Source organism: Choloepus didactylus, chromosome 4, assembly GCF_015220235.1.
Source record: "Choloepus didactylus isolate mChoDid1 chromosome 4, mChoDid1.pri, whole genome shotgun sequence".
Lineage (NCBI taxonomy): Eukaryota > Metazoa > Chordata > Mammalia > Pilosa > Megalonychidae > Choloepus > Choloepus didactylus.
This window is the reverse complement of record NC_051310.1, coordinates 31,940,376-31,960,224: the sequence shown is the minus strand read 5'-3', so window position 1 is coordinate 31,960,224 and position 19,849 is coordinate 31,940,376. Positions and strand designations below refer to the sequence as shown.

General features: G+C 45.5%; 1 protein-coding gene across 5 annotated transcripts in view; it reads left to right on the top strand.

Moving 5' to 3' along the window:
• Nucleotides 1-19,849, top strand: part of ADCK1 (aarF domain containing kinase 1) — a 126,844-nt gene that overhangs the window by 39,670 nt on the left and 67,325 nt on the right. For all 5 annotated transcript variants that reach the window (XM_037832178.1, XM_037832176.1, XM_037832179.1 and 2 more), the window contains exon 4: nt 12,217-12,420. In XM_037832178.1, the coding sequence (XP_037688106.1) occupies nt 12,217-12,420 (204 nt within the window). The remainder of the gene's footprint in view (nt 1-12,216; nt 12,421-19,849) is intronic.

The following is a 19,849-nucleotide window of genomic DNA, read 5'->3' as shown; positions in this document are numbered from 1 at the left end:
GGCATCCTTGTCTTGTTCCAGATCTTAGAGGGCAAGTTTTCAGTCTTTCACCATTGAGTATGATGTTAGCTGTGGGTTTGTAACATGTTGAGGAAGTTTCCTTCTCCTATATTTTGAAGTGTTTTTACCAAGAAAGGATTCTGGATTTTGTCAAATACCTTCTCTGTGTCAATAGAGATGATCATGTGGTTTATTCCCTTTGATTTGTTAATGTGGTGTATAACATTAACTGGTTTTCTTGTGTTGAACCATCCTTGCATACTTGGAATAAAACCCACTCGATCATGGTGTATAATTCTTTTAATGTGCTGTAGGATTCGATTTGCAAGTATTTTTTTGAGGATTTTTGCATCTGTATCCAGTAGAGAGATTGGTCTGTAGTTTTCTTTTGTAGTATCTTTATCTAGCTTTGGTATTAGGGTGATGTTGGTCTCATGGAATGAGTTAGATAGTTTCCTTCCTTGTGTTGGCTTGAAACTGTTATGGACCCCAGAAGAACCATGATCTTTTAACCCAATCTTAGGGTGGAACCTTTTGATTGAGTGCTTCCATGGAGATGTGACTCACCCAACTGTGGGTGACAACTCTGATTGAATTATTTCCATGGAGGTGTGGACCCTGCCCATTCCGGGTGGGTCTTGATTAGTTCACTGGAGTATTTAAGAGAGAAGCTAAGAGCTGACACAGACCCAGACACTTGCTGACATTTAGAGATGCTTGGAGATATGGACAGAAGGATGTTTGGAGATGCTAAACTAAGAGATGAAGCCCAGAGTTTGCCCCAGAGAAGCAAAGAGAGGCCCATCAGATACTTAGAGAGAAATGTCCTGGGAGAAAGAAGCAAGGATGCTTAAGAGCTGAGAGAAAGGAGCCCAGAAACATTTTGGAGAAAGCCATTTTGAAACACAACCTGGGACCAGCAGATGCCAGCCACATGCCTTCCCAGCTGACATTGGTATTCCGGACACCACCAACCATTCTTCAGTGAAGGTATCTTCTTGTTGATGCCTTAGGACTGTAAATTTTTAACTTAATAAATCCCCTTTATAAAGACCAGTTCATTTCTGGTATTTTGCATAATGGCAGTGTTAGCAAACCTGAACACTCCTCTTCATTTTTTTTTTTTTTTTTAATTTGTCTTTTAAAAAGTTTATTTTATTATATTACACTTTCGGATCCTCTTTAGTGTTTTGGAAGCATTTGAGTGGGATTGGTATTAATTCTTCTTGGAATGCATTCCCCTGTGAAGCCATCTATGCTGGGCTTTTCTTTGTTGGGCTTTTCTTTGTTGGGTGGTTTTTGATGAATGATTCAACTTCTTACTTGTAATTGGTCTTTTGAGGTCTTCTATTTCTTCTAGGGTCAGTGTAGGTTGTTTGTGTGTTTCTAGGATTTTCCCATTTCATCTAAGTTGTCTGATTTGTTGCCTACAGTCATGCACAGTATCCTCTTATTATCCTTTTTATTTCTGTGGGGTCAGTAGTAACATCCACCCTTTCATTTCTGATTTTATTTATTTGCACCTTCTCTCTTTTTTTCTTTGTCAGTCTACCTAAGTAGTTGTTGATTTTATTGATTTTTTTAACAAACCAACTTTTGGTTTTGTTAATTCTCTCTGTTGCTTTTTTCTTGATTTCATTTATTTCTGCTTAATCATTGTTATTTCTTTTCTTCTGCTTGTTTGGCATTAGTTTGCTGTTCTTTGTCTAGTTCCTCTGGGTTTGCAGTTAGGTCTTTGATCTTAGGTCTTTCTTCATTTTTTAATGTAGGCATTTAGAACTGTAAATTTCCCTCTCAGCACTTCCTTTGCTGCATTCCATACTTTTTTTTTTAAATTCAATTTTATTGAGATTGTTCACATAACATACACTCATCCAAAGTGCATAATCAGTTGCCCATGGAACCATCATACACCTGTGCATCCATCACCACAATTATTTTTTTTTCAATTTTTAGAACATTTTCATTACTCCAGAAAAGAAACAAAACTGAAATCCTCCCATACCCTAACCAACCCCCTGCAATATTGACTCATAGTATTAGTACAGTACATTTGTTACTGTTGATGAAAGAAAGTTAAAATACTAACCATAGTACATAGTTTGTAATAGGTATATTTTTTTCCCTATATACCCCTCTATTATTAACTTCTAGTTATAGTGTCATACATTTGTTCTAGTTCATGAAGAGATTTCTAATTTTTGTACAGTTAATCATGGACATTGTCCACCACAAAATTCACTGTTTTATATGTTCCCATATTTTAACCTCCAACTTTCCTTCTGGTGACATACATGACTCTAAGCTTCCCCTTTCCACCACATTCACACACCATTCAGCACTGTTAGTCATTCTCACAAAAATGTGTTACTGTCACCTCTGTCCATTTCCAAACACTTAAGTTCAACCTAGTTAAACATTCTGCTCTTAATAAGCAGCTGCTCCCCATTCTTTAACCTCGTTCTATATCCTGGTAACTTATATCTCATGTCTATGAGTTTACATATTATAATTAGTTCATATCAGTGAGACCATACAATATTTGTCTTTTTGTGTCTGACTTATTTCACTCAATATAGTGCCCTCAAAGTTTCTTCATCATCCCATTTTTTTAAAGATGATTTTGTTCACACACCATATGTTCTATCCTAAGTAAACAATCAGTGGTTCCCTGTGTAATCACGTATTTATGCATTCACCACCGTCACCACTATCTATATAAGGGCATCTCCATTTCTTCCACAAAGAAGGAGGAAGAGTCAAAGAAGGTAGAGAGACAAAATAAAAAGAAAAAGAAAGAAAAATCACAGCTAAAAAGCAACAGAAGGAAAGGTAGAATTAAACTAAAGTACAATAAAAGAGTCAGATAACATCACCAGCATGGTCTGTGAGCGCTTGAGAAGAATGTATATCCTGCTGTTTTGGGGTGCAGTGTTTTGTATATGTCTGTCTAGTCTAGTTCATTTATCATATTATTCAAGTTTTCTGTTTCTTTATTGATCCTCTGTTTAGATGTTGTATCCATTGATAAGACTTGTGTATTAAAGTCTCCATCTATTATTTTAGAGATGCCTGTTACTCCCTTTAGTTTTGCCAGTGTTTGCCTCATGTATTTTGGGGCACCCTGGTCAGATTCATAAATATTTCTTGTAAGGCAGGTCTCTTGTTGATGAACTCTCTCAGTTTCTGTTTATCTGTGAATCTTTTATGCTCTCCTTCATTTTGGGGGGACAGTTTTGCCAGATAAAAGTTCTTGGTTGGCAGTTTTTCTCTTTCAGTACCTTAAGTATATCATACCATGCCTTCTTTCCTCCGTGGTTTCTGATGAAAAATCAGTACTTAGTCTTGTTGCAGTTCCCTTGTATGTGACAAATCACTTTTCTCTTGCTGCTTTCAGGAGTTTCTCTTTATCTTTGACATTTGACATTCTGATTAGTATGTCTTGGAGTAGGTTTATTAGGAATTATTGTGTTTGGAGTACATTGTGCTTCTTGGACATGTACATTTATGTCTTTCATAAGAGTTGGGGAATTTTCAGCCATTATTTCCTAAAATATTCTTTCTGCCCCTCTTCCTTTCTCTTCTCCTTCCGGGAGACCCATGACACATATGTTTATATGCTTCATGGTGTCATTCAAATCCCTGAGACCCTGCTCAAGTTTTTTTTTTCTATTCTTTTCTCTCTTTTTAATTTCGTCTTTAAGAGTTCAATTGTCTTGTCTTCCAGTTTGCTGATTCTTTCTGTGGCCTTTTCAAATCTGCTGCTGTATACATCTAGTGTATTTTTAATCTCTTCTATGGTGTTTTTAATTCCCATAATTTTTGTTATGTTTCTTTTTATGCTTTCAAATTCTTCTTTATGCTCACACATGATCTTCTTAATATCTTTTATTTCTTTAGCCATATTTTCCTTCATCTCCTTGAATTGATTTAGGAGATTTGTTTGAACATCATTGATTAGTTGTTTCAAATTCTGTTTGTCCTTCGAAGTTTTAATTTGTTCTTTGGGGCATATCTTCCTGTTTCTTAGTATGGCTTGTAATTTTTTTTGCTACCTGAGCATCTTACTATCTTGATGAGTTTACTCTCAAGTTCAGTTTCTCTCTGTTTCCTATGGTTTTGTTATTATTATTATTATTTTTACTTTATTTATCAAAAAATTAAAAAAATTAAAACAAAGAAATAAGAAAAACAAGTAACCTAAAATAACTGCATTGCTTCCAACATGTCCCTACCATACCCCAAGAAAATTAACAAGCCATAACAAAACAAAGGAATAAGAAAAACAAATAACCTAAAATAACTGCATTACTTCCAACATATTCCTGCCATACCCAAGAAAATTTACAGACCCTAATCATTCCTGAGCATTCCCATAACATTTAGAGTACCCTGAATATCTGTGCTTATTAGATTATTGTTTCCCCTTCACTCGTTTCTGTCTATCTCTAGGTCCCCTACATTCTGCAATATGAAACATTTATTTTACATTTTTCACAGAGTTCACATTAGTGTCTGGCTTATTTCACTCAGCATTCTGTCTTCAGGGTCATCCATGTTGTCATATGTTTCACAACCTTGTTCCTTCTTACTGCTGCATAGTATTCCATCGTGTGTATATACCACATTTTGTTTGTCCACTCATCTGTTGAAGGACATTTGGATTCTTTTGATTTCTTGGCAACTGTGAATAATGATGCTATGAACATTGGTGTGCAAATATCTGTTTGTGTCACTACTTTCAGATCTTCTGGGTATATACCAAGAAGTGAAATTACTGGATTGAAGGGTAACTTGATATCTAGTTTTCTAAGGAACTGCCAGACTGTCCTCCAGAGTGGCTGTACTATTATACAGTCCAACCAGCAATGAATAAGAGTTCCAATTTCTCCACATCCTCTCCAGCATGTGTAGTTTCCTGGTTGCTTAATGGCAGCCAATCTAATTGGTGTGAGATTAAATCTCATTGTAGTCTTAATTTGCATCTCCCTAATAGCTAGTGAAGATGAACATTTTTTCATGTGTTTTTTGGCCATTTGTATTTCATCTTCAGAAAAATGTTTTTTCATATCTTTTGCCCATTTTATAATTGGGCTGATTGTACTATTGTTTTTGAATTGTAGGATTTCTTTATATATGTAAGATATCAGTCTTTTGTCAGATAGATGGCTTCCAAATATTTTTTCCCATTGAGTTGGCTGCCTCTTCACCTTTTTGACAAATTCCTTTGAGGTACAGAAGCTTTTAAGTCTGAGGAGTTCCCATTTATCTATTTTTTTCTTTTGTTGCTTTTGCTTTGGATGTAGGGTCTAAGAAGTTACCTCCTCATACAAGATCTTGAAGATGTTTCCCTATGTTATCTTCTAGGAGTTTTATGGTACTATCTCTTACATTGAGGTCTTTAATCCATTTTGAGTTAATTTTTGTATAGGGTGTGAGATAGGGGTCCTCTTTCGTTCTTTTGTATATGGATATCCAGTTCTCCCAGCCCCGTTTGTTGAAGAGACTGTTATGTCCCAGTTCAGTGGGTTTGGGGGCCTTATCAAAGATCAGTCGACTGTAGGTCTGGGTTTTATTATTGACTGGTTTTGTGTTGAGGCTCTTCTTTGACACTTGGGTCAACTTATTCGAGACCTTTAGAATTAATTGTGTTTAAATGATCAGATTTTCCCAAGTCGTCTTTATCTAATTCTTGCCCTGGACTTGCAGTACAATTTTTAAGGTTACACTATTTGTGCAGTTGTTTCTCCCCAGGAGAAAGCTTCCTTTCCTCTCTTCCTTCTCCAGGAATCTTGATCTGTTCGGTTTGTTCTTCTTTTGCTTCTATTGTTTTTTTACATTCCTTTCATTGCCTCTAGGTGCTTTTGCCTGGAGGGCAAATTCTGTGAGGAGGGTCACCCTGGAGAAGACTTTCCAAAGTTAGTATTTTCCAGCCAAAACAGGGCTAGGCACCTAAAAAAGGGGCTCAAACCAGCTCCAAAGATCCCTGGGGAGCGGGTCAGGAAAGATGTGAGAAACCTTTTTGATGACTCCCCTAAGCTGCATTTTCCCGGCCTGCCCACCAGATGGCGCTCTTCAGCAAACTCTTCCTTGCAGCCCCAAGGAAGTACTGTGTCTATAAACTTACACCGCCTCAGCCCGTCAGGGACTGGGTTAAAACAATGGTCGCTGGTGGGGCAGTCTGAAATAGCAGCTTTGAGCTGGGATCTAGAGCTCCAAATTCATCGATCAAAAGCAATGATCACTGCTCAGCTGGTCCCCCCCACTCCACCTCGTTTTTGGGAGGAGGGCTTCCATATCCCTCTTCATCCACAGCAGTCAGCCAGGGACCAGACCCCATCTGCTTTTAGAGTGTGGGATGGGTGCCGGCAGCTGCTGCAGAGCAAGCTACTCTCAGTTCTTTACCAGTTTCTCAGCCTCTTCCTCATGCTGTTCCCTGGATGCTGTACATGCTCCCCTGGCCTCCGGAGACCCAGAACAGTCATTTCAGACAGTTCTTGCTTGTCCATTAGCTGTTTCGGAGGAGGATTGAGTCCTGGGCTCACTACTTACCGTCTTCCCTGGAAGTTCCTCCATTTGCATTTCTTATGTGCAATTGCTTTGCAATTTATATAAGAGAGCATAAAATTAGCTATTGTTTCTATTGATTAGATTGTGGTACAGACTTGTTTTGGACAAGACAAAGTATAGGGAATGATTGGGCCTGGATTTTTTTTAATTGTCGTTTTTCTGGGAAGATTGTGTACAACCCCCCATTCCTGTCACTCCATTTATTGAGCACTTACTATATGCTGGGTCCTGTCCTAGGATCTTTTTCAAATATTGCTTTATTTAATCTTCACAATGACAGGCATAATTATTATCCTTCTTTTACTGTTGAGGAAACTGAGGTTTTAAAGTTCGTTAACTTGCCCAACATTATATGACCAGTAAGTAGCAAAGCAGGATTTGAACCTAGGTCTTCTGATTCCAAAACCTATGCTACTAACCATTACCTGGCATCATAAAGAGCTAATACAAGCCCTTCTTGTTTTATTCAAGAGCGAATACAGCTTTCATTGGTCTCTTAAACCATGTACATTTGATTCAACTTCCATGCCCCCCCAACCCGCAGATGCCCAGCTTGGTGTCCTTTGCAGCACATACCACATTTCAGAGTGATAGGGCCCCTCCCCTTTCTGCCTGATATTGGTAATGATAGTTTATGGATGTTGTTCCAGTTTGCTAATGCTGCTGTTATGCAAAATACCAGAAATGGATTGGCTTTTATAAAGGGAGTTTATTTGGTTACACAGTTACAGTCTGAAGGCCATAAAGTGTTCAAGATAAGGCATCAACAATCAGATACCTTCAATGAAGGATGGCCATTGGCATCTGGAAAATCTCTGTTGGCTGGGAAGGCACATGGCTGGCATCTGCTCTGGTTTCAAAATGGCTTTCTCCAAAATGTCAGTGTCAGCTTCTGTAACAGTTTGAATATGTTGTGTCCCCCAAACGCCATTATCTTTGATGAAATCTTGTGTGGGCAGACGTTGTCAGTGTTGATTAGATTGTCATTCTTTGAGTGTTTCTTTGGAATGCACCCCACCCAGCTGTGGATGATAACTCTGATGAGATATTTCCATGGGGGTGTGGCCCCACCCATTCAGGGTGTGTCTTGATCAGTGGTGCCATATAAATGAGCTGATGGGCAGAGGGAACTTAGTGCAGCTGTGAGTGATGTTTAGAAGAGGAGCTACAGCCAAGACAGACACTTTGAAGAAAGCACAGGAGCTGCAGATGAGAGACACTTTGAAGACGGCCGTTGAAAGCAGACTCTTGCTCTGGAGAAGCTGAGAGAGGACAAATACCCCAAGTGCAACTAAGAGTGACATTTTTGAGGAACTGCAGCCTAGAGAGGAACGTCCTGGGAGAAAGCCATTTTGAAACCAGAACTTTGGAGCAGACGCTAGCCACGTGCCTTCCCAATTAACAGAGGTTTTCTGGACACCATTGGCCATCCTCCAGTGAAGGTACCCGATTGCTGATGTGTTACACTGGACACTTTATGGCCTTAAGACTATAACTGTGTAACCAAATAAACCCCCTTTTATAAAAGCCAATCCATCTCTGGTGTTTTGTATTCCAGTGGCATTAGCAAACTAGAACAGCTTCCAATGGCCATCTTCAAAATGTGTTTCTCAGCTGCAGCTTCTCTCCAAAATGTCACTCTCAATTGCTCTCCAAAATATCTTTCATAGCTTCTCTGCATCTGGGCCTGTGTGGCTCTTTTTAAAGTACTCCAGTGATCCAATAAAGACCCACCTGAATGGGTGGGGCAATACCTCCATAGAAATAATCCAAGGAAAGATCTCACCCACAGTTGACTGAGTCACATCTCCATGGAAACACTGAACCAATAGATTTCAACTTAATCCATACTAATAAGCCTGCCCCCACAAGATTGCTTTAAAGATAATGGCGTTTTGGGGGACATAGTACATTCAAACTGGCACGGGTGTTTGTCCACCTCTTAGTCTAAGCTCCTTGCATATGAGGACCGTGGCTGTATTTCCTTGCATTGCCCACAATGCCTGGTACATAGAGAGTTTCAAACCAATGTTTGCTCTGGGCCCTTGGGTATAGAGTCCAGGGCTGTATCTGACAGACCAAAGTTTGAACACACCAAGATTTCACCATTTACTAGTTGTGGGACCTTGGGAATGTCACTGAACTTCTCTGAGATAGCTTCTTTGTCTTTAAAAACACAGAGGACATCTATTTTACAGGATATTTGGCAGATTTGCAAAACAATAAACCATAACCACCATCATGTGTATTTGAGTGTTTACAGTAGGTCAGGAATAGTACTTAGAACATGGCACTAAATAATGATTATTATTATAGTTGTTACTAATTTATAAGCCTGCAGTGTCCAATATGGTAGCCACTAGCCATGTGTGGTGATTTAAATTTAAGAGATTTAAAATTAAGTAAAATAAAAAATCCAATTCCTGTCTCACACGAGTCATATTTAAAGGGCTCAATAGCCACATGTCACTAGTGGCTACCATATTGGTCAGTGCAGATACAGAACACTTCCATCATAGCAGAAAGTTCTGTCGGACAGTGCTGTTAGAGGTCTGGGACTATGTGTTACTTATTGCATGTCCCTCATGATGCTTATGCCTGTGTAGGTGTTGAAAGATATTTGTGGTATAAAGGATTAGGTTGAAGGGAACGTAGAGATCAGATGATTCCGGAAGCTTGACTCTCTTATTGAGAGCATACTCTCATGGCTGAGGAAAGGATGCTGGGTAGGAGAGACTCCTGAGATTCCTGTATATACTTCTGGATGCCAGCAGGCTTAGCTCCTTATGCTGCAAAATTAAGTAGACGAATGTGGAGAGAAGGAGTTTGCACTGTCAGTAGTTTCCTAAAAACCTGAACGATCCCAAAGGACAGTGTAGCTGTAGGAGCTGGAGCTGGAAAGGGACCCTGGAGAGCAGTGTCTGCTCTATTAGTCATAATTGGTGTCTTTTGGCCTTAAAAGAACATCTTAATTTTTTTTGGTGAGTGGTAATGTCCTCATCTCCATGTGAGTATGTGAGTGTGGGTGTGTGCATGTGTGTGAGTTTATTTAAAAGCTGGTTGAAGGTGACTTTGGGGCTTCTTTAGTTGAAATGTGGGTGCCATTTGCAGTAGATGCTGACTCAGTTTCATGGATGATAGTTTTGTGAGTGTACGACCGATAGTTGTCATCAATCTACATTTATGGTCCATACACGGCTTGCCCTGAGGTATGTAGAGCATACAGGGGACACACACAGTCTCTGATGTGCCAAGTAACTGGTGAGTTGGGTGTAGACCATCCTACCTGGGCTTGTGTAACCAGAGAGGGCTCCCTGCATTGCCCAGTGTCTCCTGAAGTGGCCATCACTTGGTGCTAAGAGACACCCTCCCTGGGGCTGGGTCAGGTTACACCTGGGGGGTGCAGCACCCGGCTCTGCTCCCTGGTGGAAGGGCCTGGCAGGGTGAGGCTGACGCTTTCTGAGGGTTGCCAGGGACAGAGTCAAGTGCAGAGTGAATGCAATCCACAGAAAACGGTAGAGCAGGGTTGGCTAGGGAATTAGTATCTTCCTCAGTGCCTGCACATCTCAGGAACACACACCCACACACCCACACACACCCACCTTTGCTTGTGTTCTCTTGATCCAAAATGCCCTGTTTTTTAGTCTTAATCCATTCAATTTCAACCTCAGAGGCTAGCTCTGAGCATTTGAACAGGGAATATTTAATGTAAAGAATTATTAATTGGTAAAAGGTGGTTATCTGCTAACAGAAGACAAAAGAAGATTCTAAGGGTACAGAAGTAGCAAATGTATAAAGCAGCTACTACTTCTAGGGCTGAAGGAGAATGAACAAGGAAGGAACCAAGAGCTCCGCAGAGGGCCCCGTCCCCACCTGCAAGGCTGAGATTCAGACCTGCCCCAGGACGGTGCAGCTGCCAGAGTGGCCCAGCAACCTGGTCCATAGGAGCAGCCTGCCAGGGGGCAGAGAGGTTTGTGGGAGGATGTGGGTCAGCCCTGGAGTTTAGGTAGGAGTGGCCAGTCGGGCGCTGGAGAAACTTACTGGAGGCTGCTGGCTGTGCTGTTCTGTCAGGAGAGTCCTTCAGTTGCAAAGAAACTCGCTGACAGATGTGGGCCAGAGCTAATCTGTAGGAGCAGCCTGCTGGGTGGTCACAAAACTCGCCAGAAGGTGTGGGCCAGAAATGGTCTATAAGAGGGGCCCACCAGGAAGTGGTGGTCTGTGAGGGCCATTGAAATGGGCCCTATCAAACCTCTTGCAGGCTCATCCATGGGCCGTTGTGCTGAAAACAGCTCACTGGAAGCAGTGAGGGAAACCCCTTCCTCCTGTTGTAGCCTTGCGGGGGACCCCAGGCCCCCCTATTGACAAGCCTAATCTTCCAGCCATTTGACAAAGGAGAAGTAACTCCATGTTACAAAGCAGTGCAAAGAATGATGGGCTTGGAGCCGAGAGGCCGTAAGTTCGTGGCTGTCACACTCCCCGTTCTACAAGTCTTTCCTTTAATTGCAGCCATTTGGTTCACTTGGCAACTAATTATATAGAATTGTTGAACATTTCTTCCATCTTTGGTGCGGTTATTTAACTCTTCACATGGTTTTATTGCCCCCCCCCCCAAAGATGTGCCTAATTATGTCAGCATCCTTCATGGCTCAGTATAGGGCCATCACAGAAGTCCAATCTCTCCTTGTTGCCTTGGATGGTAGAAAGGGGTTCGAGGGCCCCAGGGGCAGTGGGTTCCCTTTTCTCCTGCATTTGCTATTGCTTCGGCCTGCCTCATGGGCTGTAGCTCCTGGAAGGCAGGACCTGAGTTTGATGACCCTCTCTCAGGTGGGGATGATAAGTGGGGATGCACAGCTTGGTGCTGATGGGAACAGCCTCTCAACTCTGGAAGGACAGGTGGACATCAGGTGTATGCTAAGGCTGCTCTGTCCTGGGCAGCCTCCCAGCTGCCCACCCTATATGTCAGATTCCCTCCAGCTCCCCCCCCACCCCAGTAAAGCAATTCCCTTGGTTCATAGGAGACCCCTGTTAGAGTTAGCTATGCTAGGGTTAAAAGAGCCCTGAATTTGGAGTGTTTTCTAGACCTTCCTTTGACATTTATTAGCTATTTCTTTTTAAGCACAGCAGCTGAGTTTTCATCTTTAAAGATACCAATCGCTGCCCCCCAGGATGCTGTGAGGATTAAATAAAATAATGTATGTGACTGTGTTTTATAAATAATAGAGCTTCCAACAAAGAAAGTTTATCTTATGTCTGAGGGGTGGGTGGCAAACACATTAGTTCAGTGTACCCTTAGTGAATCATTTAGTGGATTAGACCTGGTTAAAAGCCTTGAGAAAGTGGGACCCAGACCAGGTAAGTTTTGATGGAGAGGAGGTGATCGGAAGCAGGGGGCCTTCCGAGAAGCCAGCGTCCGTATGAGCTTGGACTTGGTTGCTCTGGGTAACCGGAGACTGAAGGAGGACACTGAGTGAGGGGGTGAATGTGTGTGTGTGTGTGTGTGTGTGTGTGTGTGTGTGTATGTGCATGCGTGCGCCTGCCCTGAACATTGGCAAGTTAATAAGGGTTTTAGAGCAGAGGGGACAGGAAGGGGAGACTGTCCAGAGCAGAGCCTGCACTCACTCCTCCCTGGCCCCTTGTCTCCCACAGGTGCACCTCCGCTCTGCCGGGCGTCTCTGTGAGCTCTGCTGTGCCAACCGCGGCACCTTCATCAAGGTGGGACAGCACCTGGGGGCCCTGGACTACCTGCTGCCACAGGAGTACACCAGCACACTGAAGGTGCTCCACAGCCAGGCCCCACAGAGCAGCATGCAAGAGATCCGCCAGGTCATCCGCGAGGACCTGGGCAAGGAGGTACCTGCCTCTGCCGAGAGGGATGGGTCCCCGGGCAGTCTCCTTCTGGAAAGGCCCTGGCAGACTTCCTGCTGCCCGGCTGCAGGGCACTGGGGCTCCACCATTGGTGCTGAGCTGAACACCACAGCAACTTTAATGCTGAAATCAAAGAGGTTAGGTGGAGCCTCAGTGGCCTTCAGTAAAAATATAAGTTGGACCATATAAAATTTTTGATATTAAACTCTTTTTGACCTGCAACCTAATATGATTCATATGGTTCAATCTAATAGCTTGCAGTTGCTGAGGTTTTACTTCATGTTGGACAACTGTGTTATGTTCCATGTGCTATCTCCTTGAATCGTCACGGCAAGCGTATGTGGTGGGTACTGCTGTTAACCCCATTTTGCAGATGAGGAATGGAGGCTTAGGGTGGTAGGGTAAACCATTCCAGGGCACTTGCAGTAAGTGATTACCGGGCACCACTCTATGATGCCACTGATAAACTGTCCAAATCATATAATGAATTGTGTTTTTTGGAATGTGTTGGTAGGCAAAGTCGTCCAGCCTCTGCTTGATTACCTCCAGCTTACTCTCTCACCTGCTGCCCAGAGTAGCTTGTTCTGTCTCTCATCTCTTAATTGTAAGCAAGTGTTTCCTCATATGGTTTAACCTGCCTCCTCAATCCTAATTTTTCTGATCCTCATTCTTCCCCCTGGAGCTGCATGCAGAGAGGGGCTGAGGGCCCCTCTGTTCTACCAGCCCTGGTCCTGGTAACTCTCCTTTGGACTCATGCATGTGTGCCAGTGACTAGCAGGAAGCGTGGCACCCAAAACTGGGCACCGTGGCACAGACCCTTGCTCCCTGTTCTGGCACCCATGCTTCTGGGGTTGGAGAGGAATTTGAGCCTGCGTTTGCAGGTCAGGCCCAGCCTTACAAAGTTTGTGGTATGTTTTGAAGGTAGCTCAGAGATCCCTAATAAAAAAAACTTCCTCTCCCCTTTACCTATCACTGTATTTGAACTTCTACTCTTAGAGAGAGAATGGGCCTTCCTGAATTTCTCAAGCAAAATAATCATAAAGTCAAGCCTTTGTGATCCTTACCTGAGATTAGTTCACAACCTTTAATGACTCCCAGTCGCTCTTAGAATAAAATCCTTAGCAGGACTTTCCAGGTCCATCTCGATCTGGTGTCAGGCTGCCCGTGAGTTTCATGAATTTGACTTGGTGGGGCAGAGGGGCATTGTGGCTAGGGTTTGGTTCTGGAGCCGGATGATGCGGGCTTGAATTCCTCTCTGCCCTTCCAGACTACGTGACCTTGCACAAATTATTTATCCTCTGGGCACCTTGCTTTTCATAACTGTAAAATGGGGATTAAACATAGAATCTACCTCCTAGGGTTGTTGTGGGGATTAGAAGAAATAACGAATGCACAGTGCTTGGTGCAGGGCCTGACCTGGACCAAATGCTCAACAAATACTAGCTACTGTTACTGTTGTTGTTTCCCTGTGCCCTGGCCACACTGCACTACTTGTCTCAGACTCTTAGTGTACCCTCAGCCTTCCATGCTTATGCCCACGGTGCCCATGGTCTACCATCTGCCTGGAAGGTCTTTACTCCATGCTCTACCTGTCAAGCGATTCCTTGCTTTTCAAGGCCATTTGTCCATCTGTCTATCCATCTATCAAGGCACCATGCTAGGTGCTGGGTGTCCTGGCCAAATCCCATCTCCTCTGTGAAGTCTTCTGTGACCCTCCCTAGAACAAGCTTATCCCTCCTTTGGGGTCTATGGAGCTTTACTCCATCTACTTGTGCAACTTGTGGCGTGGTTAGTTGTCTGTCAGTGGTTCTGCTGTGGGTCGTCACCTCTTGGAGGATGGACACCATGACAATTCTTTTATCCCCGAATCCACAGTGCCTACAACAGTGCCTGGCCTTTAGTAGGTGCCCAGTGTATGCTTAATGAACCAACGAAGGAATGAGTGACGGCTTATTTAGGCTGCTCAGAGCAGGGCTGAGAGTGTGGGGGGAAGTTTGATGAAGACCAGTTGTTCCGTTTTTACCGATACACATGGAGCTGGTCCTGGCTATCAGTCCCTTGATGTAGAACTGGTGCCAGATGCACAACTTCAGATCCCTCATGTCTCCTCCACTGACCTGGGGGAGGGGGCCTCATTAGCTGAATCTCTTGCAGGCCCAGATGACACAGGAGGGGAGCATAGAAACCTCTGTGGACTCCAGCGCCACTAAGGAACATTTTCTCCAAATGGGGAGCAATTGCGCCAAGGGTATACCTGATTTAGGGTGGGAGTCAGGGAGAGGCTGCAAGCCAGGAGGAGCAGGTTAGGATGGAGGGCCCCGGGCAGACGGGATGGAGTTGGCTAGCACCTGGCTTTGCCTCTTACCAAGACTGTTGGCCTCCTGCTTCCAACTGCACAAGATTCACCCCCAAATTAAAACTAAATAAATCACTGTAATAACAGCGTGAAGTGCATCACTGCTGGCATGTGGCAGCTCCATGGGGGTGGATGTGAGGGGGGAGGCAGCGGGAGATTAACCCCTGGAGGCCGACTTGTCTGTGGAGAGATGTGGAAGGTGGTGGCGTGGGGGCGAGAGTGGGCTGGTTCCCATCCAACCAGGCTGGAGGCAGATGGGAAGTTCCACAGCCAGCAGTCAGGGTGGGCCACTGGCTGGCTGAGGACCCAGGACTCTCAGGGTTGGACGACAGTCACCTGCATCTCCAGGGCCTTTTCTCCAGGCCCGTGTGGTCACGTGGTCCTGAGTGTGGCTGAGTGGCTCCTGTCCCTGAGTATCTCGAGCTCTCTGAGAAAGGGAGGCCAGTGTCATGGTCACAGTTCTGAGGGGGCGTCCCTCACAGCTGGGAAGCTCAGAAACCTCTGGTTTCTTACCCCGGCCCCCACAGGCACACAACCAAAGTCTTCCTCCCCCCTTCCTTCCTCCTCCCTCCTGGGAAGATGCCATTTGTTCCCAGTGACACACTTTTTCAGCCTGTGGGTGGAGGGAGGGGAAAGGGGCTGTGTGGGAAGCAGGGTAGGTGAGTGTGGGGGCATGAGGGTGGAGGGAAGTCACTCACTTTGCACTTCCCTCCTCCTTCAGCCCCTCCCGTGACACTTCTCAGGGAGGGGAGCACTCTCACCCCGGGAACAGGTTTTGAGTGGGGCCCACTCATCCTGGGCTCTGCCCCAGCCCTGGGAGCTTCCCTGGATAGGTCTGCTTTGTCCCTGGTTTCAGGAGTGTGGTTAAAAGATGCTGAGTCTCCCCTCTGCCACCACCTTCTTTCTAGGTCCTAGTCCTTGGGTGATTGCATCTAAACTTTAGACTGAAGAGAGGGGAGAGGTGGTTAGATGGGAGTGCAAGGTTGGCACGTTCCAGCCTGAGCTGGGTGATTCTCTCTGTGCCTATTGGGGATCCTACCCATCAGCAGAGGCCTTGGAGGGTCACTAATGTTCTCAGACCAGTCCCTGTCCTGGGCACATGAGACTGGCCCTGAGAGGTGTCTCCCGCATGGGGAGGGAGCTGGGATGGAGGTTGCAACACTTCTGGACTCCATGATTTACATTTGGTTCTGGATCAAACCAACTCCAGGGACAGCACCCTGTGTGGCATCGAGGTGGGGGTGAGGGCAGGTGAGGGCAGACACTCTCTTTGAGAAGGGAGTGTGCTGGGGGCTCACACAGCTAAGGGAGGGGCAGTGACAGGATGAGACCCCAGATCTGATCCAGGTCAGTGCTTTGTCCCCTATATAACAGAGCTTCTGTTTGGCAGAAGTCCTTCTGGAAAGCAGCCTTTAGTGTGTGTATGTGTGTGTATGTGTGTTTCTGTGTGTTGGGAGTTTCTCAGGCAGTATTACTAGACAGAAGCTTACTTTTCCCCTTTCTCTTAAGTCTTAAGGTGTAGGTTATGGGAAGTAGACTCCAGGAGGTGGGGGTGATTCCACTGCCCCCAGAGTGACCTGTGTCTGGAGTGGGTTGGGGAGGGTCTCAGCCTGGGTCCCCAGGCTGCCCTTGGGGCTGTGGGCTCAGGTGCAGTGCTGACTTTGGCCAGCAGATGGTGCCTGAGCTTGAGAGTCAGGGAGGGGTGCTGAAGCCCTGGCCTATCCCTGCAGAGGAGCCCTGGCCAGCTGGATGAGGCAGGGCTTCTTTCTACTCCTGGGCATGGTCCATGCTATGGAAGGAGCCTGGGTTGAGGTCTCTACACACCGAATGGTGCAAGTACAGGCAGATACAAGGCTGTCGACCACCTTGGCACCCGTGAGCTTTTGGCTGCATCCTGGAGGACCTGGCCCATTTCTTCACGTGGACCACCAGTCCCAAGCTTACACCTTCCTCATAGGGGTTAGGAGTCTTCTGAGGGTCCCTCCGGTCTCTGACCATCCGTGATCTTGTGGTTCAGCACCTTTTCCTTCATTCTTCCATTCATTCTTGCTCTTGCTTGTTCAAGCAGTTTGTATTTAGTGAAAATGGCACTGAGTTGGACACTGGGTAAAACCAAGGATGGCTAAGGACCTCATTCCAGCCCCTGTCTGGAGCCATAAGAGAGGTATACTCATTGCTCTAATACCTGGCCGTGTAAAGTGCCCAAGGAGTTTGCAGGAGAGGGAGGTTACATTTGGGTGGACAGAGGCTTCCTGATAAAGGTGGCATCTGACCTAGGCCCTCAAAGATGGTGGGATTGGAGGAGCTGGAGGTTGAGGAGGGGATTTCTGATGGATGGGGATGGGCTAAGCTAAGGTGCAGGGATAGGCAAGCATGAAGCATGGAAGGTGGACAGTGACTAGTCTTGTTGACTAAAATGTGGTGTTCAGGTCAGCGAATAATAGAACTGGGGCTACAAAGTTGGAGCCGTGGCTTTATCACAGAGGGCCTTGATTGTCCTTTTCAGTTCTCTGCCCTGGATCCTGTGTGACCTGGGAAAGAATCGGTGAAGGGGAGCAGTGGAGTCCATACCCCAAAGCAGAGCCCAGCTTGGTGCCTGGCACCTGGTAGGGGCTCAGCAGACACATCTGGTTGAATGGTTGAGTTGCAGGGGCCCAGGAGCAAGTGGGGCGGATGTGAAGGTGGTGGGAGTTGATGCTGGTTCCAGAGGTGGTCTCTGAAAGGGAGAAGGGGACAGAAAGGTGAGCAACAAGACGAGAGAGCATTTAAAAAGAATCTCTTCTGAGGTCTGAGCAAGGAAAGGATGCATGAAAAGACTGAGGTACGGGGGCGGGGCGGTGAGGGTGAAGGAACTTCACCTGACTTTCTTAGGTCATCTTTTATAAATGGGAAAAGGTGTGGGTGGGAAGGTTGGGGGTGGGTACAAAGCTTAGGGAAAGGAGTTACAGTTGGACTTAAGAGTTGATTGATAGAATTGTCAACTGCACTGGCTATGGTTATCTTTGGTTATGGACACACACACACACACACACACACACACACACACACACACCCCTACCCCTCCTCCCCCAATATATTGCAAGAAATGATCTGTTTTTCTTTGTCATTCTGGAATATAGTTGTATCAGATAAGCCTCTTTCCAGCTCTGAAATTCTATGCAAGCACTGAAGGCATTGAGGTTAGCTGCTGGAGTCCAGCACAGAAATACCTTTGCTAGGGGTAGCACTTGCCCCTGGGGTTTGGGGTAGACAGGTCTGACTTGTGTCCTCTTAAGCATGTTTTCATCAGTCTTTTACCCCCTGAGCTCCCATGGGGGTGGAGATTTAGACTCAATCTTGTTTTACAGCTTCCCCTAGTACCCAGAAAAAAGAGCTGTATGTTATAGTGCTTGATAGACCGTCCGATCCAAATATCTAGGAGAGTTTGGAGGAGATGTTTAGAGGAGAGTTTGCGGGTGCTGTTGTGCGTCAGGTGGCAGAATGCACACCCAGTGGTTTTGTATGAAACCATGGGGGCAGGAGGAAGTGACTTTTTTTTTTTTAAATTCAGTTTTATTGAGATATAGTCACATACCACACAATCATCCATGGTGTACAATCAGCTGTTCACAGTACCATCATATAGCTGTGCATTCATCACCCCAACCCATTCCCGAACATTCTCCCTACACCAGAAAGAATCAGAACAAGAATAAAAAATAAAAATAAAAAAGAACACTCAAATCACCCCTCCCCCATCCCACCGTATTTTTCATGAGGTGACTTTTTAAAATCTTGTTTCACTCAAGGTTTAAACACAAGTTCAGAGAAGAGAGAAAGAAGCTCTTCTCCAAGAACATCAACCATTTATCAAGTTTGGTGAGGGAGGCAAAGAGAAGGCACCCTAGGCAGGAGGGCCAGCAGGAGCGCAGGTGGAAGGGGAGGGAGGTGAGGGGGGAGGGCGCCTGGCCAGGTGAGGAGCAGCAGGTGGAGAGAGCCCCAGAGAGGGAGCAGAGGCCTCGGTGCTGGGGCGAGGGGGTGATGGGCATGGGCAGTGAAAGGTAGGCACTTCTGCATGTCTGCACATAGGACCTCTGCTCATGCACAGAGAGCTTTGTGAGAAGTAGGAAAAGGCATCCCTTCCAGGCAGCCCATATTCAGAAAAGCACCCTTTCTTCCAAGCTGCTGCAGCTCTGCTAGGCTGGATTTCATGCCACACTTGCCCCTTGGCCCGGCATTTCTTGGGGCTCAGCCTGCACATTTGCACCCTCAGCCTTGCACTCACATGACACTTGAACTTGATTTTGAGCCTTCATGGTGGTAAGGAGCCAAGCTGCCTGTTGGTTTGTTAACTGTGTGGCTTTGACTATGTTACTTATTCTTTCTGTCCTTCAGTTTCCTCATCTGTGAATTGTGTTAAGTCACGGCACTGGCCACAGGGGTGAGGCTGACTGTGAGGATTAAATGAGGTGACGAATGTGGAGCATTAGATCATGGCTAGATGCTAAATGTTAGCTCTTGCTTCTGTGTTGTGCTGGATGATTTATACATATGAGGAACTGAGGTTCAGAGTGACTTGTAAATGGCAGAGTTGGGTCTTTAGCCAGGTTTTCTGATTTCCGGTACAGTTCTCTGTCCCATACCCTATTTTGCTACAAGAAACTTTGTTCTTCTCTTCTCTGATCATACCCAGCATCCCAGCCCCTTCCCACCCACTCTTAGAAAGCTCCCTCGGGCTGCCTTGGAAGCTAGTCCCCTGGGTGTCTGGAGCACTATCCCCCACCTTGGGGGGCTGCTGGCAGCTCAGCAGGTCATTGTTGGCAGCAGTTTCCCCAGACCTTTCAGCAGCATCTCCTCTGGGCTGGGGACCCTGACTCTAGTGCTCTTGGTCCCCAGGGCTGACTCTGTGGCTGGGGAAGGGGGTCCAAGGAGGAGCCACAGAGATGGCAGCTGTGCAGTATTCAGGCCCTAACCCCAGCCCTCCTCATGTGTCAGCTTCCCTTCCAGTGTCCTGGTGGAGCTGGGATGAGGGCGTATGCAGGGACTAACACACTCCTCCTACCCCGAGGGCTTGACCCA